Source organism: Panthera tigris, chromosome A1, assembly GCF_018350195.1.
Source record: "Panthera tigris isolate Pti1 chromosome A1, P.tigris_Pti1_mat1.1, whole genome shotgun sequence".
NCBI classification, from domain to species: Eukaryota; Metazoa; Chordata; class Mammalia; order Carnivora; family Felidae; genus Panthera; species Panthera tigris.
In genome coordinates this window covers 17,787,321-17,812,858 of record NC_056660.1, presented here as the reverse complement: position 1 = coordinate 17,812,858, position 25,538 = coordinate 17,787,321, and the positions used below count along the sequence as shown (strand labels likewise).

Here is a 25,538-nt window from a genome sequence, read left to right as displayed (position 1 = left end):
GAAATAAAAATAAAAAAGGGTTTGCTTATTGTAAATCCATTCCTTAAGGTCTTATCACAACACACTGCTCAGTTGAAAATATTAGCTCTTGAGACTCTCAGATTTTTGTTACCAGATTTTTGTTGTGGTGCTTTACTTGTTTCCGGTGGGAGTTTTTTATTACCTTGTTTATTTTCATAATTAATTGCAGTATATAACTCAAAGGAGCATAAATTTCTTAAGGACAAAGCTGGACCATCAGAGAGTAAAACTATAAGCAAACTGTTTAGAAAAAAACATTCAGTAAGAGTTTCAGTTTTCCAATCTGTATGTCATCTTAGCCCTGACCTAAATATAGTAAGTTTGCTTTAATTACAACTTTTTGGTTATAGAAAACTGGTAGTGAAACTAAGGCTTGAGATTCTACCTCTAATTATGACTCAGTGTTACACTGTTCCAGGAACCCAGCCTATAAGCCCAGATCCAGTAAAGTCATCTCAAAGTAAATTTAATTGTTCACGGGAAGAACTCAGAACAACACTGTATGGAATGGGAACAAATTGCCAATGTAAAAACAGTAAAACATTTTTAAATGTGCAAAACTCACACTCACATAGTTTAAGAACTGCATTTTCCAAACATACCTTGTCCATTAATTTACTTGCATGAAGACTCAAGCTATTGAAGAATATTTTTTTGCTTAGCAAATGCATTTCTTCAATGGTAGTCAATAATGTAGTTCCACTATTTCCAACAATGCCACTAAAAGCAAAGGATATTTCAGGTTGCAAAACAAGCCTGACACAATGAGTTCTTTAACTGAATATAATTCGCTTAAAAGATCTAGATTTAAAATAAAAGTATGTATGGAGAATATAAGCTGTGAATTAAAAACAACTACTTTAGTTTCACATAAAAATGACAGATATTTTACTTAAGAGTTAGGTAACAAACAAATGTTTCCAGTGTTTCACAATCTCTTTTGGAAAAACACTTATAAGATGCAAATCCATCTATTTTTCTCTATTACGGTAAATGCAATCTTGATTATCCAAGACCTAATTTTAACTTTAAGGAAGCCATTCCATCAATAATAACTCTATTCATAAAATATTTAAATTTTATTAACACTGATTTATTCTTTCCATTAAAACTCTTACACCGGGGCGCCTGGGTGGCTTAATCAGTCAAGTGTCTGACTTCGGCTTGGGTCATGATCTTGTGGTTCGTGAGTTGGAGCCCCGCATCGGGCTGTGTGCTGACAATGCAGAGCCTGCTTTGGATCTTCTGTCCTTCTCTCTTTCTGCCCCTCCCCGACTTGTTCTCTCTCTCTCTCTCTCTCTCTCTCCCAAAAATAAGTAAACATTAAAAAAAGGTGAGTAAAACAAAACAAAAAACTCTGACATCATATATAAATTATAAAGTTTCTCAATTTTTATACGACTGCCTAAGTAGCAGCAAATTTAGACTGTGAAAAATCTTGTAATATTTTAAAATATCTAATTATTAGCACACTCTATACTCCTCAATTTGCTATTACAAGGATATTTCTTAGACCTATCTAAGGAATTTTCTCATTTTTGCTAGAATGTAAAACAAGCCTGTATATAAAACAATTCCCAATTTTATTCTAATTCATGTACTGAAAGTCATTTAAAAATTTGATATTAGGAGAAAAGGTTTTTGTTGATGTGAAAATATACCATAATCCAGTAGGAAATCCTAATTTCTAATGGCACAATACCATCTTACTATACCTAAAAGAAATTTAGATTGCTGAAAATAAATATAATGGCATTACTAAATACCATTAGATAGTAAACAAACAAACAAAAAAAGCCAATTTACAGAAAACTGATATATTACACAGACATGTTATAAAAGCAAATACTAATGCCATTTACTTCAATACATTCTGAAACTAAAACAAATTGGAATGAATTCTTATATAGCTAATGCAGGCAAACCACATTAACAAACATATATATAAAGTAAACAGCAAAATAAAAGCAAATTCCTAAACAGGTAGCCATAATACCTGTATTTACAAAAAAGAAAGTATTTCAATTAAAAATAGTATAAGCTAAACACCAAAATAAACTGAAAGAAATTCCCACACATGCCTATACATACAATAAAAATAAGTATGCTTCTGAATAGTAAAATATACCAAGCAACAGGGGAAAAAACTGAATGGATACAAACAGAAACTGATATTTAAAAATTTCTTTAATGTTTATTTATTTATTTTGAGAGAGAGAGAGTGAGTGAGTTGGGGTGGGGCAGAGAGAGAGGGAGAGAGAATCCCAAGCAGGCTCTGTGCTGTCAGCAGAGAGCCTGATGCGGAACTTGAACTCACGAACCATGAGATCAATTATGACCTGAGTTGAAATCAAGAGTTGGACACTTAACTGACTGAGCCGCCCAGGCGCCCAGAAACTGACATTTTAATGAAAACTTTGGAGAGATAACAACATACGTTTACATTCATTTAAAAAAAAAATTGGAGTTATCAGCCATATTTTGCACTTACTCAGATCTAGAATTTACTAATGGTTGCAAAGTACTCAACAGGTACCAGTAACTGAGCCAAGTACTTACAGATGGTTATTGCATTTCACTCCATATTTATACCCAACATGCTTATCCTGCCATTACTTGATTTTTCAATTTTAGGTATTATTTACAAAAACCCTGCTATGGAAGATGAGAGTCAAATTCTCTTAACATAATACTCATCCCCCACCACAATATACCCAAACTTCAGCCTTCCCAGGCTCTCTAACACAGTTATATCACAGGGTTCTGGTGAATAAACACTCAACGTTTACAATATTACAGGCATGTAAATACTATTCAGAGCTAACTGAGGCATCAGGGAATTCAACATAAGGGAATGAGCAGGCTGATGAAGAAGACAAACCCCAGTGTCACAGCCTTGCAGGAGGCCAGAAAGCAACCAGTCCAGACTGGAGGAAGAGAATGAGGGTTCCAAGAGGAATGCAGGAAGGGAAGAGGGGAGAGAAGTTGGGAAGAATTGGTAGATGTGCTTGACTGCACGGTGAGAAAATGTGGAGTCCACTCAAGGGTTTGGGTCTGCAGCAAAGCACTACCAGGAATTTATCCAAAGGATACAGGACAGGGGCACATGTACCCAATGTTTATAGCAGCGCTTTCAACAATATGGAAAGAGCCCAATGCCCGTCAACTGATGAATAGATGAAGCTGTGGTATATTTATACAATGGAATACTACTTGGCAATGAAAAAGAATGAAATCTTGCCATTTGCAACGATGTGGATGGAACTAGAGGGTATTATGCTAAGTGAAGTAAGTCCGAGAAAGACAGAAATCTTATGTTTTCACTCATATGTGGAATTTAAGAAACTTAAGACCATGGAGGAAGGGAAGGAAAAAAAAAATAGTTACAGACAGAGAGGAAGACAAGCCATAGGAGACTCTTAAATACAGAGAACAAACTGAGGTTTGATGGGGGTGGAGGGGCAGGGGGGTGGGGAAAATAGGTGATGGGCATTGATGAGGGCACCTGCTGGGATAAGCACTGGGTGTTGTATGTAAGTGATGTATCACAGGAATCTACTCCCAAAGCCAAGAGCACACTGTATACACTGCATGCTAACTTGATGATAAATCATATAGTAAAAGAAAAAAAAAATTTGGGTCTAAAACAGCGATCAGGACATAGGAAAGTAAGCAAATACAAAAACAAAGCAATTACTAAGTACAGAGAGAAAAAGGTTTACAAGTAAGGAAATGTAATCAAAGTATGCTGGATTCCCTGTTTTCATGGATTCTGCATCTTCCTTTGCCTCGTTTACTATTGCCTTTTGATGGAATCTATCCTCTGGGAGTTTGAATGTATAGGGGGCATTTTTTTTTTTTTTTTTTTTTTTGAAAATTTGCACGTCTCCTATTTTTCCCCAATTTTCTCTGTGGGTTTCTTTTCTTTCTAACCTCTAAATATGAGAGCTCCCCAGGTCTCAGTCTTAGGCCTCTTCTTCATCTGTACTTACTTGCTAAGTGATCTTACCTAGTCCTGTTGCTTCAAATACCATCTATATGCTGCAAACTACCAGAGGTATAGGTTCAGCCCTGACTTCTCTGTTGTCTGCTCACTCAACACATCCCACCACGCGTTCACAGGGATGCTGGATCCCACATGGCCAAAACTGGGCTGAACTCTTCGGCACCCACCTACTCCCATAAACCTGTTCCTCTCCAGCATCCTCCCTCTCAGCAAACGACAATACCACCCATCTAACTGTTCAAACCAAAAGCCAAGAATTCGTCCCAGACTCCCCACATGTCACCCTACCTAGTCCATATATATTTCCTATTGTCTCTGGACCTCCAAGACTATCACTCTGACACATCACCATCTCTGCTCAGAACACAGACTGCTTCCTAAATACCTTGTTCCCCTTTACCCCAGTACACTACATTATCCACAGTGTCCAGAGTCACCTGATATATCATAAATCAGCTCAAGTCACTGAAACATCCCCACCCACCCCCACACACATACATCTTCTCCAACCCTCTCAGTATAAAATCAAAATCTTCACCATAGCCTACAAAGTCCTACATGATCTGGCCTTTGCTTACCTCTCTGATTTCATTCCTCCCTACTCCTTCCATTCAATCTATTCCAACCACTGGCCTTCCTTCTGGTCCTGTAAAATGCAAGCTTTTTCCAGCTTCAGGACCAGAATACCCTGTCTAGGATGCTCTTTACCAAGATCTTCACATGCCCGACTCCTTCACGCTGTGCAGGTCTGTGTTCAAATATCACCTCCACCACAAGGCCTTTAAAACAGCCCCATGCACATACACTTGCTCATATGTGGTCACTCCCTATACTTCGTTTCCTTTCTCCTGCTTTATTTCTCCTCGTTGCCCTTAGCACTATCTAAATTATTATTTTATACTTGTTTGTCTTTCTCCCCATCAGAATGTAAGTTTAAGCGGTTTTGTTCACTGCCATATCTTTAGCATCTAGTAGACTGACGTCTGCAATCAATTTTTTAATTGACTAAATGAGGAAATATGTGAACAAAAAAAGTACATGGAAAAAAATGATCAAAAGATCCAACTGTCATCCTCAAAATCATCACTTTCAAAGATAGAAAAATTATAATTCTCAGAGTCTAATAAATATATTACCTTCAGAATCCAAATGATTTTTTCTTAGCATTCTTTGTATTAGAAACTGAGTTATCTTTATCTTCAAATGATAAATTTTGTTCAGTACCATCATGGGTATTACTACATAAAGAATTTAAAAATTATTTACCACTACCTTTGCCTAATACGGCATTAGTTATGTGTTAGCTGCTTTCAGCTGCTGTTGTGTTTTCTAAGTACGTATCATTCTCTTATTTTAGGAAGCTTACAACATCACAATTGAAACTAATTTATTGCTTCTGAGTCATGGCAAATGATGGTAATAAATTTATATTTAAAATGTTAGAGGACTAACCCAAATCCTATCACTGATTAGTTATATATAGCCTGTGGCTTGTTGGTTTTGTTTAAAAATTTACCGGGGTGCCTCTGTGGCTGTCAGTTAAGCGTCTGACTTTGGCTCAAGTCATGATCTTGTGGTCCGTGAGTTCGAGCCTCACATCAGGCTCTGTGCTGACAACTCAGAGCCTGGAGCCTACTTCGGATTCTGTGTCTCCCTCTCTCTGCCCCTCCCCCACTTGCGCTCTCTCTCTGTCTCTCAAAAAATGAATAAGTGTTAAAAAAAAAATTTTTTTTTAATTTACTAATAGCATGTGAATTTCATCTCTTAACTGTGAAGTTCTGGGTGGCTAGCCTCAGCGACTAGAAGGTAGGGAACGTCACCACCATAGTCTTTGGGTGCTTCCTTAACTAGAGATCCCTGCACCTCTCCTATTAGTTATAATAACCCCTGGATTTTAACAATTGGACTTCTGTTCCTGATACTAACATACTGGATGAAGAATAATTGTTAAATCATTTTTAATGGACTAATAATGGAAACTATCCAAAATATAGTGTGAAAGGTCATTGTTTTAACACAACTACATGGAACACAAGACACAGAATATGGTCTTATAGTGACATTTATAATAAAGCTCAAGTGTATACCATCACTTCAAAGTGAAGATAAATGAATCTTTTGGAGTCAAAGATCAAATTATAGAGAAAATAAGTGGTTCCTAATCAGATAAAGTAGCTTTTATTGAAAGCAGACAAAGCTATAGTTCTGTTTTATCATTAATAGAAAACTAAATGTTAAAAAAAAAAACTTACATTATTTATACCCAGAATAGGACACTTCACTTATTGTGCTCTATTTTGAGTGTAATGTCTAATTACTGTAGGTACCATGGATCTCTTTTACTAATGCAGAAGAACTAAAAAAATACTCACACTACAAACTTATACTGTTATATAGGCTGTGTGTGTGTGCGTGTGTACAGTTATGTTTGGGGAAGAAAGGGAAAAGAAACGGCGGACCTCAAAATACAGCACAAACAACACATACATAATGATTCATAAGGTGTGGAGGTTCTGCTGGTTTATATTTAGTCGAACAAATGGTGAAAGCAAACAAAACCAAAACCTTATACTGTGCTTCTACCTGAAATAACGTATCACAGAGGGTCTAACAAGCACGTTTAACCATTCCACTTACCTGATTGTATGATGGTAAAATTTGAGGAGGTTAGAAATTTTATATAACAAAACTGCCCCAGGTTCAGCAACTATTACTTGTTCAATTCGAACCTGTGAAAACGTGAAAAAAAATTAAACATTTCTTAAAGGCGTAATTTTCATTCTACAATCACATGTGGTCTAAATAGCATTCTAAAAAGACAAAATTTAATTCTGTAGAAATCACAAAATTCCTTCTAAGTAATCTCTGAATATTAAATTATAAGGGATAGTAGAATAACAGAAATATTTTAACACAGATATACTCTACCAAAAAAAAAAAAAAAAATCCTTTACCTACAGAATTTGGCTTGAAGGCAGTCGCTACCAAAAATAACCAATACATGAGGAGGTCATTGTGAGGTTTTTTACCAGTATATAATGGAATTTAGTTCAGCACTATTTGCAAATCAGCTGTTACCTCCCTAAGAGCAGATTATCAGTGCAAATACTGCTCTATCATCAACTATTCAGAAAAAAAAAAAATTAAAGAATTCTTATCTTCAAACTATTATGCCGAATTTCCTTTTTTAAATTAGCACCAACATATATGTCTAATTACGACTACCAGGGCAATATCAGATCTAGTTCAAAGTTAACTCGATCTCTCTTAAGGTTAACTACTAGGAATCTTTAATTAAATTCCATCCCTTACTTTATATTCCCTAATTAATGAATGCAAGCTAAATTACACCGGTATGTACTTCCTTACATATTGTATCTGTTCTTAAGCCACTGCTTACATTGTGTCTTCCTGTTTCCTAACTAGATTCTAAACAGACCTTGTATTTGTTTTCTGCTGCTTTTACATCTCCACAGCATCTGGGAGAACAGTACATACACAACAGATGCTTAATACATGCTTTTGAAAACTGAAGTTTCTCTGTACTTAGATTTTGGAATATGTCATAATGCCAACATATGTGATTTGCTAAAATAGATTTATAAATGTATGTATGTGAGCATACAAATACCTCTCAGATTACAGAAATTAAATGACCTTTACATTAATATGTTTATGAAATTTATACATCTTTTGGCATTAGACATTAGTAGATGAGCTAACTAACACAATATTATAAATTGTGAACAGCATGTGAATTTAAAAACCATGATTTACACATTACAATTTCTTTCTAGGTCCAAGGCCTGCCTCAATAGTGATTTAAATGATATATCAATAAGTGATATTTTCTGAATGTTAATGTAATTATCAGGACAAAATATAATAGATGCTAATTGTAGATAGACAGCTCTTCTCTAGTAGATTTGTAACAGCATCTTAGCTATCTGGCAAAGTCTCTCCAAAAATGTTCAGGCATCAAAAAAATACTCTTTACGCCAACTCTGTCAAGCAAGTGAGAAAGGAGGAAGAGGGAGGGGAAAAAGGGAAGGAAAAGAGGGAAGACACAGAGGAAGGAAGAGGAAACAAACCCAGTTCCGCCTCTTTTCACACACACACAAAGGTTCTGCGGGAAAGTAGCATCCTTTCAGCTACGATGAAAAGAACAGAGAAAGGCTGAAAAATCAGGGGATTTATGTCCAATACACGAAGGTTGTTTGCCACACTGTTTTCTGAGGGTGACATAAGAGGACCACCATTTTCAGCAAAGGCCAACAGTCCCAGGAAAAACAACAGGCGATGAGAGAAAAACACAAATGTACAAAGGCTGAAAGAGACTACGGAGGTGGTGGCAGCAGGAACCAACTAGAAAGTAGAAGGCGCTGGAGAAAAACAAGCATTATTAGCAAAGCTTAACAGCAGTGACGGGAAGAATGGCTCAGACATAACATGCTTCCAACTGTCCCTGGCACATAATAACCACTCAAGAAACTGTAACTGTATCGGAAGTGGCAGAGATGATAAAGGCAGAAATTAAAAGTAGCCAAAGGGGCCACAGGCGGTTGGACAACAATCTTGGGAGGAGATAAAAGACCCAATGGCGGCTCTCCATTCCAGTGCCAAAGAGAGAGCTGGAGCAAACAAGAGTCAGAAAGCAAGAGAAAGATGGAGAGAATCTGTGTTTATGGGGAGGGGACAAAAGGAGGAGGCAGGACTGACAGGGATAATAACAAACCTTTGTCTTAACATCGTAGATGGCTGCTTAGAGTAGACGTTTGTTCCCCAGTACACATCAGCAATCTGAGGGCACTATTTCTGTACCATGCAATACAGCATTCAGCTCTATTTTCCATGCCATTTATCTTTGTATATAAACTTATTTTCATAGAACCCACCAGAATGTATGAAGGTCTGAGCATATCGTAAGTTTTTATTAAGAAAGGTAAAATTCAAATGTTAGCTAGTAATCGCTTTGCAACCCAGAACAGTCATATAAAAAGAAGCATCATCTTACCACCCATAGACTTGGAAAACAAAGACTCAATCCATTAATTCTTTTTTTTTTTTTTTTTTAATTTTTGTTTATTTTTGAGAGAGACAGAGACAGAGCACAAGCAGGGGAAGTGCGGAGAGAGGCGGAGACACAGAATCCGAAGCAGGCTCCAGGCTCTGAGCTGTCAGCACAGAGCCCGACATGGGGCTTGAACCTGTGAACCATGAGATCATGACCGTGATCACGATCAAGCTGAAGTTGGACGCTTAACCGACTGAGCCACCCAGGTGCCTTGATAATGATTATTTTTAAATGTATTTTACAATCCTACACTAATGTGTTAATTTGAGAAAATTATAGCTTGATTTCCAGCTGTGAAGTTTTTTTTAAACTCATAGGAATAAGGCAATAATTTATCCAGATACCATATAACATATATAAAAGCAAAATATTTACCTTCAGAGGCCTGCACACACCCTCAGTAATATGCCCAACAACTTCCTGAATATTTTCTTCAACACCTACAATTAATTATAGCATTACTAAAATGTTTTTTCCATATTACGCATAAGTTCAAAACACGAACAATAATGTATATGATTAATGACACTAATAACAAACATTTAAAGTAACATAACAATATTTTATTAAGTTGAATGTCTTTTAGGACATTATTAATTATGTTACTATTTGGGTCTAGAACCTGGTTAATTTATTTCACTGCTGATTAATAAAATGAACAACTTCTTTGTGAAAAAGAATAAATGTATGAGTCACAGGAAAAAAATGACTGGGAAACATATTAATTGAAGGAAGTGATATAAAGATGTATTAGTGTCTGCTCTACAAACACCTTATTCTGGGCAGGGGTGCTGAGCACAGAAGCTGAGAGGTAAAAATGCAAAGCACACCTTGTAACCTAAGGGAAAAACTGACATTTACTAAATAGTGACTATTTGCCAAGCTCCTGGGTACTTGACATTCACTGCTTGTGACTGACTTTTTTTTTCAGATGGAGAAACTGAGGCTTAGAAGAATTAAGTCATTCTCAAAGAATAACCTGTTTCATCCAACTCCGATCTATTTTCTTCCAACCTCTTCACACTGCCTCTCAGATACACTTTACCAAAACATCTTTTAAGAAATACATTATTTTAAACTAGGTAATTAGGATAACAGAAACCCACTTTAAAAAGTGCAGACTTTGTGCCAATCCAGCATACCCACTGAGTCTAATTTTAATTTCAAAGAGCGAGAAAAACAAGAGGGTAAGTACCCTCCCCGATTTGCACACTAGCCTCTCCTGCAGATCAGGATCTGAGCCAGAGCGGCGCGGGCTGACCAGTGCGACAAAGTCACAATATTCCTCCTCACTTCTTATCAAAAACAGAGTACCTGAATTTTCCATTTATCCCTCAAACTCTAACAACAGGCATCTTAAGGTAATCGCCATTAAGAAGACGTGAAATCCTGTAACAACCACACATCAGCAGTTTCTTCCTTGAAATCAAGACCAAAATTTTAAGTACATAAAGTACTACATGGGTAATTATTCAAAAAACTACAACAGTCACATGAGAATGAATAAAGGGGCTGGGAGGTAGAAAGAAATGAGAGACTTAGTGGCTTAACGACCTTAAACCAGACACTTGGTCACACATATAAAAGGAGGATATACCACCTCTCACTTTCTCTCACTTCCTCTCACCTCTCACTTTAAAGTGTGGTGTGGACATCTGAGACCATGTGTGCTACACGCACCAGAAGGGTCTTAAAAGTCAGGCAGAGGAGTCTAGGCCTGATAGGGAAGGTCACAGGGACCGGAGCACAAGTGTGCACAGCTGTGTGACAGGAAGGTGATGGAGGACAGAAGTCTATTAGCAGGAGAGGGGAGAAACCAGAGGAAAACTAATCAGGGCGCTTCCTGCGCCACTGAGGGGTGAACAGCTTATCTCCGTGAAGATGACAGATTTCGAGAAGTCTTGTGTTACTGTCTCTATTTAGATGTCAGCAATTAACAACTGGAGGACCCACCTTGTAGAGTTACATGCTTTAAGAGAGCTTCAAGGTGTTCTTTTTCAGAAGCGGTCGCCTGATGGAGCCAAGCCAACATATCTCCCACGTATCTAATGCCGAAACTGAATGTTAGTAAAGATTTCCTTCAGAAAAGCCTCAAAAATCCCAACACTGTCTGATTACGATACCTCAAGGGGTCATGGGAGTGCATTTCAATGGGTCTTGGCGTGCCTCCCGGGCCCCCTCTCGTAAGAGCATCAATAAATCCACGAACAACGGTACTTCTTCTGGCTGTTCCAAATTCATCCAAGGTATACCTGGGAGAAACAAGTTATTGGAGAACCAGATGTGTTTCTTTCTGATGGTTACATCAAACTATCCATGCGGTTTCTGAGATAAGCAACTTGTCTCAGCTTCTTTACACAACGTTCTCAAGCAATAAATACTGTTGTGCACAATTACCTTGCGATCACTTTCTATTTTTTTTAAAACAAATTAGAATCAAAATGCTTTGATTTTTCTCCCCTCATGCTCTTAGATTATAAATATGTTTAGTGTAAAGAATGCATTCCTTTAAATGATCATGAATCCTATGAAATGACTTCTGATTAAATGGCTACTTACAGCACAAAATTCACAAACTTTTAACTTCTCAAATACGTAAAACTAATCCTCATCCTCAGGACCCAATCTGTCCCAATAAACAGAAGCAATGTAACTTCTGTTTCTAGGGCTATTCACTCTGACCACAAGTTATATTAGAAACCAGTGAATTCACTGGCAATTTAAATAGGGGTGAGGGGACTTATCAAGCCTGACAAACACTAGACTCTGATCCGTATAAATTATATGAAATATATATACACATTAATATTAATGTTAATCTCCCTTTAATAACAGACATAACTTGAAGCAAAACCAGCATGAGTTACAATGAACCTTCAATGACATCTATATATGTGAAACACCTTTTCCCCGAGAGAGAGGAACAATTTCTTTGACTTAAAAGAGATTATTTCCCAACAAAGGTCAAAAATTCAAAATGGAAAAAAAAAGTATTCAAAATGAAACTTTATAAGGTGAATGTTAGAATTATTTAAATATCCTAAAATGCCTCTGGTTAAAATTAAAAGTTAAAATCCCCATTTTCTTAGCTAGGGCTATAGCAAAAAAAAGAAAAATTCCGGTCAAAAAGTAAATTAAAAGATGAAAGATCTGGGTCCAAAACAAATTTAAAGAATAGTGTAAAAGCCTCTAATAAATGGAGAAAATACATAAATAATGAATAAAAGTCAGCAAACTACTACATTCCTTAACACCTTATATTCTGAAGGTTTACCAAAGGAAGGAAGGCATCAATTTATTCATTTCTACTTATAGTAAATTTCTTTATGAAAAAATGGCTATACTTGATTTATTAAAAGCTAATAATGCATTAGCATTCCAGTTACAAGCTAACTAATAAAAGCTGGGTATGGCAACACTTCCCAAGGGCTTCAATAATTACCATTTTTCTGGCACATGATACCTACACATTTGAGACACGCTCAAGACACCAAAGCTTTTACTCATTACTTAAATAAAGTGCATACGCAGTGCCATCTGGTGGTTAACATGAGACATTGTTAATTTTTTCCTAAATTTAAAGAAACCACCACTTTGAAAATAAATGATAACTTAATGAAAGGCCAACTTTCTCTTTTAGCATTCATCTTACGGGAATCAACTGGTCTTTAAAACTTCCTTCTTCCTAAGTTAACTTCCAAATGCCTCTCACCATGTTCCAAACTGCACTATTGCCCCCCCCTATTCCCTGGCTTGTGCCTCTTCAAGATAAATCGTGTCTATTATAGTTCTGTTCTTTGCCTTTCAAGATTTTTCCTGGCTGGAACAATGGATTCTAAATATACCCTTCTGTATTTGACAGCTTTCCAGTTTATCTCCTTTCAAAATAAAAATAATAGCTAAAATTCTGTGATGAGCAAAGCATTATTCTAAGCACCTTATGTGAACAATCTAACTTAAATCTTCACAAAAACCCTGTACGATAGGCACTATTTTTATCTTTATTTAAGGAAATTGAGGTTTATAAAGGTACAGGGGCTTGTCAAAAAATCTAACTCGGAGCTTGCCTTCTAAACTATTATACGATACTGCTTGTTTCCAAGTGTTTATCAAGAATCAAAATTTAGGGACGCCTTGGTGGCTCAGTCGGTTCAATGTCCGACTCTTGATTTCAGCTCAGGTCGTGATCTCATGGTTGGAAGATCAAGCCCCGCATCAGGCTCCACACTGTCAGCATGGAGCCTGCTTAGGATTCTCTCTCCCTCTTTCTCTGCCCCTTCCCTACTCGCTCTCTCTTTCTCTCTCAAAATAAAAATAAATATTGAAACAAATAAAAGAATCAAAACTTACTAAATATATATTTACGTGATAGAAGTCGGCTGACCAAAACACACAAAGGAATTTTTTTAAACAGAGATTAACCTTGTGAACAAATATGAATCTGTGGACAATGTAACATTTTATTAAAATCAAATACCAAATATTTTCAGTACTAAGAGACTCTCCTAATCAAACACCAATATCGTAAAGTGCCAAGGCTGGGAAAGAAATTTCAAGGTACATCTATAACCTGCTAAGCTGATGATCAGTAGTGAACATTAATCATATGTCCATGCACAACATTCAGGGCTATTACAGTACAGCTCTTGCTACCAACCCAGCAACCAGTGCAAGATTTTGCAATCAATTTCCCAAAACTCCATGTTCTTTCTCAATCTACATCTTCGCACCTGCTGTTCCCTCAACCTAGGATGTTTTCAATTCCCTCTTCTTCCTGGAAAATGCCTATTTAACCTTCAGAACTCACTTTAAACCTATTTCCCAGAAGAAACTTTCCCTAACGTTCATCCCTTTCCCCTACCACAGAACACGGACACACGAACTCTAAAGTAGCAATTAATCTAGTCATTAAAATGGTGTGTTTATATCTAGTCCCATAAAATAAAGCAATTTGAGGGTAGAGGTTTATTGATGCTGTGTCTCTAGTACTTAGAACTGCGCTTAACATATAGTAAGTACTCAGTAAGTAGTACTGGAATGTTATTATTTCATGCAGCTGTCCCAGCACTTGTGTTCTGGAAACTTATTATAGGCTAAGCAACGTTCCAATCAGAAAGCACAGTAATGGGGAAATCCTCTAAAACTATTAAAAGCCTCTGAAAGGCATGACTCAAGCAAGACTGAATGCCTCTGTACACGTTCCCTGGTTTTGTTTCCTGCATAACTCCCCACTTGGTGTCCCTATTGTCATATTATTGCAGAAATTAAAAATAAAAAAAACATTTACTTCTGTTTTATATGAAAGATAAAAGAGTAAAATTAAAATACAGAGTAATAAAAAATATGTCAATAATTAATAATGCCTAGGGTTCTTACCCAAAGCATCATCATAGATCTCTTAGCTGGCATAACTTACAGAATGAAAGACGTGAACTCTTTCTTTTCTTGAACCCTATTAATGGAATCTTGATTTTAAATGTTCTTTTTTCATTTGGGGGAAGTTATATTTCTGACCTCCTTCTCTCCAGGGCCAGGTTGACAGAGGAGTTTTAGCTTCATACAATTCTAAGGTAGTCAGTGAGATGACAGGATGGGGAAAGCCCTTCCCTCTACATACATAAGGGGCAGTCTAGACATAGGGACACCTTGCTTTTCCCCTCCAAACTGCATTCTATAATACACAATACACAAATGAGCTGATGCCCCAACAACACACATATCAGGTAAAAGCATCACTTTAAATAAATTATTTAATTACCAAAACTAAACTATCGTATATCAATTTGATAACACTGAAAGCTAGCATAAATCGTCCAAGAAAAAGTGGATTTATTTTTTTTAATTAGGAAAAAGTCACCCACTTATATAAGACAGGTCTATCCTGCAGGGCTTCCATTGCCTGAGTTAATACTGGAGATATGTCACATGATTCCTGCGTCAGTGTTCTGCATTCACCTGGAAAAGAGTTACCGTGTAATTACAGCACCTGTTAAATTAAAATTTGGTCTTTATTATATCCATTGTGTACCCGCAGTCTAAATTCTGTAGCAGATATTACATTAAAAAAGTGCTTGGAAAAACTTAGAGAATATGCCAATCAAAAACTATTTTATGATGGGACACTAGAGCAGCTCAGTGGTTACACATCTGACTCTTCGTTTCAGCTCAGGTCATGATCTCATGGTTCGTGAGATCGAGTCCTGCGTCTGGCTCTGCTCTGACAGAGTGGAGCCTGCTTAGGATTCTCTTTCTCCTTCTCCCTCTCTCTGCTCCTCCCTCACTCGCTTACGCTCTCTTTTTCTCTCTCAAAATAAATAAACTCTAGAAAAGTAAATAAATAGGGGCACCTGGGTGGCTCAGTCGGTTAAGCGTCCAACTTCGGCTCAGGTCATGATCCTGCGGTTCGTGAGTTCTAGCCCTGCATGGGGCTCTGTGCTGACAGCTCAGAGCCTGGAGCCTGCTTCGGATTGTGTCACTCTCTCTCTCTGCCCCGCCCCCACTCACATCTGTCTTCCTCTCTCTCAAAAATAAACATTAAAAACATAATAATAAATAAATAAACAAAAAATACAGACAGAGGAAGAGGCCACAAACCAAAGACTGTAGGCAGCCTCTAGAACTGGGAAAAGGCCTCAGTCACAGCCAGCAAGGAAACATACCTCAGTTGGTCCTACAGACTCAAGTTACTAAATTATGCCCACAAACTGAATAAGCACAGGCACTGAACCTTCCCAGAGCCTCCAGAAATCACTGCAGCTGTGCTAAGCACTTTTAGTGTGGTGAGAAACATGTCTGATTTCTGACCTGCAGAACTATAGGGTAATGATTTGTGTTGTTTTAAGCCATTAAGTTTGTGATGATTTGTTATAGCAACAATAGAATAGCAATTCACCACGTATAAAACAATTACTTAATGACTTTAGAAATGATGACCTTTTTTTTTTTTATTACCATCCTTAATCATACATAGAACTTGAATGATGGCAAATACTCGTGATACAAACACAAACACAATATGTTCAAAAGTAAAACTCATTTTTCTTTCTCTTTTTTTTAAGTTTCTTTATTTTTGAAAGAGACAGACAGAGAGAAAGAAAGAGAATCCCAAGCAGGCTTTGAGTGCAGCGTGATATGAAGCTCAAACTCTGAACTGTGAGATCATGACCTGAGCTGAAATCAAGAGTCAGACACTTAACCACTGAGCCACACAGGCACCCCCACGTTTTTCTTTTTAAAAATACTTTCTGATTTCTAAGACCCAAATATGATCTCAAAGGTCAGATGAAATAACTAAATTGAAAACTAATATTTATAAATCTAGACCACATGAAAGAAATCACTTACTTTGAGCCCATCGATAAAGTCTTTCATAAGCTGTTTCTTGAAGCAAGGCCATCTGTTCCATAATTTCTAAACTAAGAAAATTAAAGATTTATTTTAATTTAAAGTTTTAAACAATAGTTACATCTAAAAACTTAATTATTTTGCTTAATTACAGCACATTTTGGTTAAAGCATAGAACTTTTTATCATTTTATGGAAGGATTTTTTGATAACTTTTTTATAATTAAATAAATGTTGTCAAATTTTAATAGCATCACTTAGGTATCCAAGTACTGTTTTATTCTAAATATATCAGGGTATAACTCCCTCCTTATGCAAAGATACATAGAAATTAAATTCCTATTTCATAATATGTCATATAATTTCAGAAAGAACCTAGAATGTCTTTAAAATTTGCAAAATGTAAGAGGAAATGCAATTATGAAGTGAAAAGTTAACTCACCCTGCTGTTTGTTGGTTTGTACGTAAGAGAACTTTAACGTCATTATGAATCTGTTTTACTCTTCCCAGTGCCTTGAAAAAATCCTTTAAAATTAAAAACGCAACTTTAAAATGTCCAGGTTTTCTGGTGAAATTACATTACTCTAAATTGAAATGTCACTACAAGGGAAAAACAAATTCTTTCACTTACTCTAATGAAGTGCTCCTATACTGACCACAATTTCCTCTAAATTTTTATCGGAAGTGCAACAGATACTTACATTTAAAACATATGTTAATTCAATGTCGACTACGTGCCAAATAGTATGTTAGTTGCCAGGAACACAAAATTTATAGACAACAACTGCTGTCCCTCAAGAAATGCATAGTCTAGTAATAGAGAAGGCACCCCTGAAGATTACTACATAAAGGAAAACATGCTACATATGACATACCTTATGACTTAATAAGTAAGCATAGCTTTGTTATCACTGAAGATGATGTTTTACATTAGCTTTTATATACCTGTTCTTGCCCCCTAATCCAAGAGCAGAATGTAAAGCTGGATACGTAAAAGCTGCTCATAGATAATAGAGGAGCTGACTGATGCTGAACTCCAAGATTTTTTTGCCTGTTAGAAAGAGGCACTGAAGCCTTCGTTTCCATACAGTCATGGTGTTCCAATCATGAAAATAATGAATGAGTTATTTTTCTTTGATGAATGAAATTTAAAAAAAAATCTCCTCCAATACTGTTGACAATTTCTGCTAAGTGGAGAAAAGGTAAGATGCCAAATATTTCATATGTGCAAAGTTCCACCATCTACAAGGGCAATAAACACCAATAAGGAAAGTACAAACCCATTCTCGACCTACTTAACTCCTTACTCCTAGATGACTGGGTCCGCTCTAGCCTGGCAGTAAGAAGCGGTGACATCTCTGGAGAGCAGCCCAGTACGTCGCACCCACCCTTTGAGAACTCTTTCTGCCCTCAGACCCTAGAGGGATGACAAGTGTCTTAGGTGTATAGCTCCTCCCAGTTAGGAAACTGAAAGATTCCTTTCTGGAGACAGTGAATGTCTTCAGGAAAAAACAAAGAAACAAAAGTCTACCCAGTTAATTAGCACTTTGAGAGGTTTTAGAGTTGTATGTCAGTTTGGAAAGAAGGGCGTCGATTCAGAAGCTAATTTGGTGAAAAGATAAGGAATTGCAACTTCCAGGAAAGACAAAAAGTTATAAAGGAAGAAACATGTAATCACTTTAATGCTACTGTAATGAAAAGAGAAAATGTCATAAAACTGTACTGTGAGGTAGGAAGGAAAGAGAACATGTATGTGTGCAGGAGAAGGCAGGGTTAAGAGGCTAAAATCTCATTATTTCATGACTGGAAACCAACAGAAAATAGGAAACATAGATAACCAAACCTTTTTTTTTTTTTAAATCTATGGATCCAGGATACAGAATTTAGAAAAGAAGCAATTAATAAGGTTGAAAATGGTTGACAATGGACAATGGTTGACAGGAAGGAGTGGAAAAGGTGATGAAGATTTTTTTAAAAAATTGACACTCTTCGATTTCTCAAATAAAAAATTATACATATTGCTTTGAAAAAAATACACAAACAAAAAAAAAAACCAAATTAAGGTAATTTAAAATATGTATCTTAGTTTCTAAACTTAAAAAAATATTCTAAATAAAATTTTTGTGATGGGAAAATAAAGCCTTAAAACGAGTGACTTATCTACAAATCATTATCTGCTATGCTTCAAATGATTATAAGAGAGCAACATACCTCGGTTATAGGTCCTTCTCTGGTACCTCGGAGAAGACCCATCTCATCAGAAGTCAGCTGGAACTTGGATAAGAAGGCATCTGCGACTTGTGCTCTTATTTCTAGTCTTTGACTATAATAATAATAAAAAACAACCAAGCAATAAAAAAAAAAAATCAAGCATGCTATGAATTTGCGTAGCTTTAGAACAAGCTTCATCTCTGACATAATAACTTCTTAAAACCCATGTGAAAGAGTCTCAGTATGTTTGAAAGCCTCATTTCTGCCTCAAACATCAGATGCTCGTCCAGCAGGTAGGTGACAAAATTACCTGATATTGTTTTACCTCAGATACCTACACACAGTAAAACGAGTTAACCATCATGCAAAAGAAGAAATAGGTTTACAAATGGTCCCTGCGTAACAAATTCTCAGCCACTTACATGTACTTGAATTGTTCATCTGGTGGTAACAACGTTGTCTCACAGGAGAGAAATATGCCCGTTTTCAACTAATTTCTTTTCAATCACTAAAAAATCCTAAGCCTCTGAAGTTTTCACATGAAGTGCACAGCGACCAAAAGTCAGGTTTTTTATTTTTTAACTTTCGATTAGAAACAGAGAACTCATTTACCAATTCCTCATAAATCCATAGAGCACTCCACTTGTGCCTTCACACTTTTTCTGCACACTATGGTAATACAAGAGTCTTCAGTTACATTATGTGAATGCAACCTATGTAGACCAGGTTGACAATTAAGGAAAGGCACACTCTTATTTGGAATGTGACCTGAAGGCCCGGGCCGCATCCCCGTCTAAAGGCTAAGTCCTGAGCAGAAATTCACCATTCCTGGCTTTTCCATCTTAGATTTAAAGATATACACATAAAATTGGGTTTCACCAACAGTATTCACAAGGCAGCAATATTCCACAACTTAATAATACTCAAATGAGAGTGGACAAAATAAACATCAACATTCTATGTGCAGACAGTACAATGCATCTGCCATATTTGTTTTGTTGGTACGCTTGGGCTGTGAGGTTCTAAAGTCAAAGTCAAATGCTCTGAAATAATATAGCAAGTTAGAAAGGAAAAGTCCTCTAGGTGGCAGTAACATTCTGATGATCTCAAATGATAATGTAAATAGTGTAATTAAATCTACACAGATGAATGGCATACGCCCTTAATCATCTTATGGATATCAAAAAGTTACTTTATCGGGTTTTGTTTTACAGTGTTTAAGCTCCAATCGTTACCACACAGGATTTGAAATAATTATAAGAGTTCATAAAATTCGAGATTATTTAGATTAATCATTTTTACTGAAACCTTTCCAGAGCTTCTTTCAGATCTATCTCTAGAGTCAATTTACTGGGCACAAAGGAAACAAATTTCTTTAGTTTATAACTTACTTTTGCTTTAACCAAATCTAGTATTACCTATCTTGATCATACTTCTTTTTTTTTTTTTTAATTTTTTTTTAACGTTTATTTATTTTTGAGACAGAGAGAGACAGAGCATGATCGGGGGAGGGTCAGAGAGAGAGGGAGACACAGAATCCGAAACAGGCTCCAGGCTCTGAGCTGTCAGCACAGAGCCTGACGCGGGGCTCGAACTCACGGACCGTGAGATCATGACCTGAGCCGAAGTCGGCCGCCCAACCGACTGAGCCACCCAGGTGCCCCTTGATCACACTTCTTAATCATTAAATTTCATTCCAGATAGTAGTTTTGACTAGTGTGTATGTACACACACACACACACACACACACACACACACAGAGACATAAAAGCCATGAAATAAAAAGACTTTAAGCCAGAGGCTCTATTTCTACAAAAGATTTGGTCCAAAAATATGTTTAATGGTCATATTGCTAAAACAAGGGTTTGGTATCTCAAGATGACAACTTTTAAAGTAATGATGAAATACACTGTAATATATTTTTAAAATCATATTACTCTTTGCTTTCACCCTATATATTCTTCCCAGGTAAAACTGCACAACCTTTCTGATAGAAAGTTACTCTCATATAGTCCAATCACTTGGTTTGGGAGTATCTGCGCAATCTAAGAACACTAACAGGGACCTACAATATATAAAAGCCCTAAGCCAGGGTCTGGTGTGACAAAAGATACATATCAGACCTTGCCTTCATCTTACATCACAACTGAAATATGGTATGTTCTGGAGAGTTTTTAATATCTAAATAAAATCATATGAAATAAATGTTAATACAAAACATATAAATGGCTATTATAAATTACAGCCTCTTTGGGATGTGTTCATGTAATCACTGTAATCACTTGGAGATGTATTATATGTTATATAATACATAAATAAACACAGCAAATACATACTGTGAAATAATGTGCAGCAGATAAAAAATATGAGATAGATCTGGACCTATTAATACAAAATGATCTATAAAGCATTTCTCAGGTACAAAAAGCAAGCCACAAAAAATATGTTGGGCAACAACATCGAGTTTTTAAAATATATATATACACACCCATAAATGAATTTTCAGGACATGTATTCATAAATTACTTAAATATTTAAAATAAACAGACTAATTAATCCTAATAATGATTCCTTCAAGCATTCTCAGAACATGATGTATGAATCTTATGGTGCCTTCTTTTTCTTTTCCTGAAAATCTGCCTCTGCCATATTTTAACTCTACCTTCTAGATTCACTTTCACCAAATAATTTCAAAATAATAAGAAAAAGATTTTAAAAATGGGCAAAAGATACAAAAGAAAAAAAGGATTAAGAAATATAAATGGCAAGACAAAATGAAAAAAAAAAGCTGACTCACCCACCAACAACATTCTATAAAATATAAATTAGGAGTATGATGCTACTGTTCATCTATGAAATTGCCAAAGTTTTTCATGACAATACCTACTACTGGCAAAGGTTTAATAAAAGAGACATTCTCATTTATTGCTGATAAATATGTAAATTGGTATAACCCTTTTGGAGAGCAATTTAGGCAATATACATTATTTCCTTAGTACATCCTAAGGAAATAATCTGAACTGCACATAATGATTTAAAAACATATGCCAAACCATTATTTTTAGTATTGGAAACAATACTAATATTCAGTGATATAAGAATGTTTAACATACGTGTTGGTTCATTCACAAGATGAAATATAATTTCACCATTAAAAAGCATGGTTTTTCTAAGTAAAAGACACAGAAAAATGAACATAAATTTGTTTTCAAGTTTATATATTTATTTTTGAGAGAGAGAGGAGAGAGACAACACACACACACAAGCAGGGGCAGACAGAGGGGGAGAGAGAGAATCCTAAGCAGGCTCCAAGCTGTCAGCGCAGAGGCCACTAGGGAGCTTGAACTCACAGTGAGATCATGACCTGAGCTGAAACCAAGAGTTGGACGCTTAACCAACTGAGCCACCCAGGCACCCCAAAAGTGAACATAAAATATAAGTGAACAAAGTAAAACAGAACTACACACATATGATCACACTGGGAGGAAATATGCCAAAACGTTAACAGTGGTTATGCCTGTGTAGTAAAGTTGTAGCTGATTTTAGGGTTTTTTTCCTCTGAATTTTATACATACAAATGAGAGTAAGAAGAGGTCTCTAAGCTTTCCTGCCCAAACAAATATGTTTCTGTAATGTATTTTTATATGTATGTTTATGCAAAATAAAGTATTGTATTTTTGTTACAAACTGCAAAACCTGAATTAAAGTAGTTTATAACAAATAGCACAATTAAAATACAATTAAAACTATTAAAAGATAAAATAGTAAGAAATAGTAAGGAAGGATGAGAAAGTAAATAACATAGCTGAGGAAAACTATAACCTAAGCTTCCTAGCCATCAAAGCCAATGTAGACACAAGATGTGCTGATAGCTTTGTCTAATAAAAGCTCTGGAAGAAGAGAGAAGGATAGTGTCCCTTGACGGATTACCAGGCAATGTGTTCAGCTCCTGTGTAAATCACCTAATCAGCTATTCCTTTTCAGATGTGAAAACTGAAGCTGAAGTTAAGAAGTAACTTGCTCAAAACTAAAAATCTAATGAACTCTTACCCCAAATTTAGATTAGAATTCAGGTTTTTGTCTTCAAAGCCTACATTCTTTCCACTTTAACATACTATACCTCAAAAAGAAACATAAACGTTCACCAGAGATTATTTCTCTGATTCTGGAAAGAAATTTGGCTGGTGGGCCTTCACAAGAGATAAAAAAATATATGGGGCGCCTGGGTGGCTCAGCTGGTTAAGCATCCAACTTCGGCTCAGGTCATAATCTCAAGGTTCCAGGGTTTGAGCCCTGCGTCCCGCTCCACGCTATGCAATACTTGCTTGGGAATCTCTTTCTCCCTCTCTCTACCCCTCCCCCACTCGTGCTCCCTGACCTCTCTCTCAAAATAAATAAATAAACCTAAAAACTTAAAAAATATATATGTATATATATAAAGTAGTGACTTCAATAGCATTAAAAAATATGCAAATAGGGGCACCTGGGTGGCTCAGTCAGTTAAGCGTCAGACTCTGGATTTTGGCTCAGGTCATCTCACAGTTCGTAAGATCAAGCCCCGTGTCAGGCTTCATGCTGACAGCACAGAACCTGCTTGGGATTCTCTCTCTCCCTCTCTCTGTCTCTCTCAAAATAAATAAATAAACTTTAAAAAAATATGGAAGTATATTTATGTGGATATCACTTCCTGATTATCAATGAAACCCATCTTCTATCAACTAAATATTACAAAGAAATATTAACCGCAGTCCTGTGAAGACAATTCTGCATCAAACTTTACCTATTAGAGCGTCAGCTATCACAATGACTGAACTTCTAATGTAGTTGGAAAAATATTCATGTCATTTACACATCTGTCTTAATAAGAATGGCATGTTATCCAAATAAGCCCACAGAATTTCTATTTTTAAAGCTAATTGCTTATTTGACAAAGTTTCTTGCTAAAAAGATAAGGTAATAGTTAAAAATGGAAAAACAACTGTCGGCCAGCTTCCAGGAATCTGTTATAATTTCTGCTGTGTAATTTTCCTACAATACTTTCCACAAATGTTCACTTGGCACATCATATCCCTAGCTCTTGGGATACTGGAATGTCAGAAATTTTCACTCCCAAAAGCATACCCAGCCAAAACACTTTCATCGGCTTATTAAAATAATAAACATGAACAACGTTGCTTAGTTTTGAGAATATACAGATAGAAACACAATGTTCTAATGTTGCCTCCTATAAACATTAATCGGGGTCCCAAATATGTTACAAGCTCCAATACAATGCTTAGTTTTCAGTTTTTATTTTATGTTCCTTTCTTGGCATCAGATTAGCTGTATTCCATATTCATTTATTCAGAAATTATTTATTGAATCTACAATGCATTAGGCACTGGAGATACAAAGAGAGTTAAAAAACTGTCAATGTTCTCAAGGAGCTCACAGTTTAGTAAGAGAGACAGTCAAACCAACAACTGATTACAAAAGACTGTAATACACAATAAAATACATGAATCCATATTCTACTCACTTTCATTCACCCATTTATTCAGTCAACAAATATTAGCATACCTATTTGTAAACTACCACAAGAAGAACTTATGCAGTTAACTCTTAATTATATTAGAGAGGACAGACCATAGCTAAAAACAAGAGACAATGAATGTGAAAAAATAAAAATAAGACTACCAAAAATCTAAAATCATCTACATTTTAAAAAGCAATGTTTTTCTTAAATCTGTAGCAAACAATAAACAACACATTATCATCTCCAAAAAGTGAATAATCCTTCAACCCCAATCAAGTTTGATACTCCTAAAATATTGTTTTGTTTATTTTCCTCTTGGATAATAGCTTAGAACCTTACATGCTGTATGAATTTTGAATCATATTTTTTATTATTTTAACTTTAATTTGGAGTTACCTATAATTTTCTTTCCACTTAATCTCCAAATTAATGAAGAAGAAACTATACAAAGAAAACTTACCTTTCAGCTTGAAGCTTAGTGGTTTTTACTATCAAATCTTGAGTCTGTTCTTTTGCCGCCTAAAATTATAAACATATCCAACATGAGTACATTTCGATTTTTCTATATTTCAGAAAACTAACAGTACCACTTACTAAAGCTCAAACTTAACAGCATGTGAGATCACACTCCAGAGCTCAAAAGTTTTAAAAAGGCCAAATAACTGAATTAGATGTTGCCAGGCTCATATACTACCTTTACTAAGAGAAGCTCAGAGTTCTCAACAGACACAACGCCAAGGCTTACAAGAAAGAAAATGGTGTGAGGACGCTAAGGCATTCAACAACTCATGATGTTTTTAGTGAAACAGAACTATTGGAAAAGCTGGGTCGGAATAAAAATCATGACTTCCGTTATGAACATGTGACTTGAGATACCATGAGACCTCTAAATAGAGTTGTAAGTTAAGTCACTGAAACGCTGGTGTGGAACTGAACAGAAATGCCCAAGATGGAGATAAACATTTGAGAGGTGGAATACACGAACTACCCCTCATATAGGGTTTTGGGGAAGATCAGAGATAGCCCTGTCTAAAGGACACAGGGCTGTTACCGACAAGTTTTGTGTTAAGCAATCCTTCCTTCCCCAAGCCAGAGTCGAAAGGATCAGGAATGAAAACTTGATGAAAGACTATTCTATCCTAAGATTAGGCAATTATTTTACAGTAGACTGAAACAAAAGAAAATGTAGCTAATCAGATTCTCAAAGACCTAAACATAAAGGTGGTTAGCAAAGAGAGGAGAAACAAGTGGATGTTTGCGGCTGGAGACATGGGGTCCATGCCCTTGAGGGACATGGAGTGGGCTAGAATTATGTATAAATAAAGCCACTAGTAAGTGGAAATTACAGTTGACCTTGAACACCACATG

At 36.1% G+C, this 25,538-nt stretch overlaps 1 protein-coding gene across 10 annotated transcripts in view; it reads right to left on the bottom strand.

Moving 5' to 3' along the window:
- Nucleotides 1-25,538, bottom strand: part of COG6 (component of oligomeric golgi complex 6) — a 130,290-nt gene that overhangs the window by 92,741 nt on the left and 12,011 nt on the right. For all 10 annotated transcript variants that reach the window (XM_042960589.1, XM_042960542.1, XM_042960362.1 and 7 more), the window contains exons 4-13: nucleotides 24,631-24,689; nucleotides 18,656-18,767; nucleotides 16,887-16,969; nucleotides 16,446-16,516; nucleotides 14,963-15,056; nucleotides 11,225-11,353; nucleotides 11,055-11,146; nucleotides 9,477-9,541; nucleotides 6,665-6,756; nucleotides 624-741 (exon numbers count right to left, since the gene is read on the bottom strand). In XM_042960589.1, coding sequence (XP_042816523.1) covers nucleotides 624-741; nucleotides 6,665-6,756; nucleotides 9,477-9,541; nucleotides 11,055-11,146; nucleotides 11,225-11,353; nucleotides 14,963-15,056; nucleotides 16,446-16,516; nucleotides 16,887-16,969; nucleotides 18,656-18,767; nucleotides 24,631-24,689 — 915 coding nt within the window. The remainder of the gene's footprint in view (nucleotides 1-623; nucleotides 742-6,664; nucleotides 6,757-9,476; nucleotides 9,542-11,054; nucleotides 11,147-11,224; nucleotides 11,354-14,962; nucleotides 15,057-16,445; nucleotides 16,517-16,886; nucleotides 16,970-18,655; nucleotides 18,768-24,630; nucleotides 24,690-25,538) is intronic.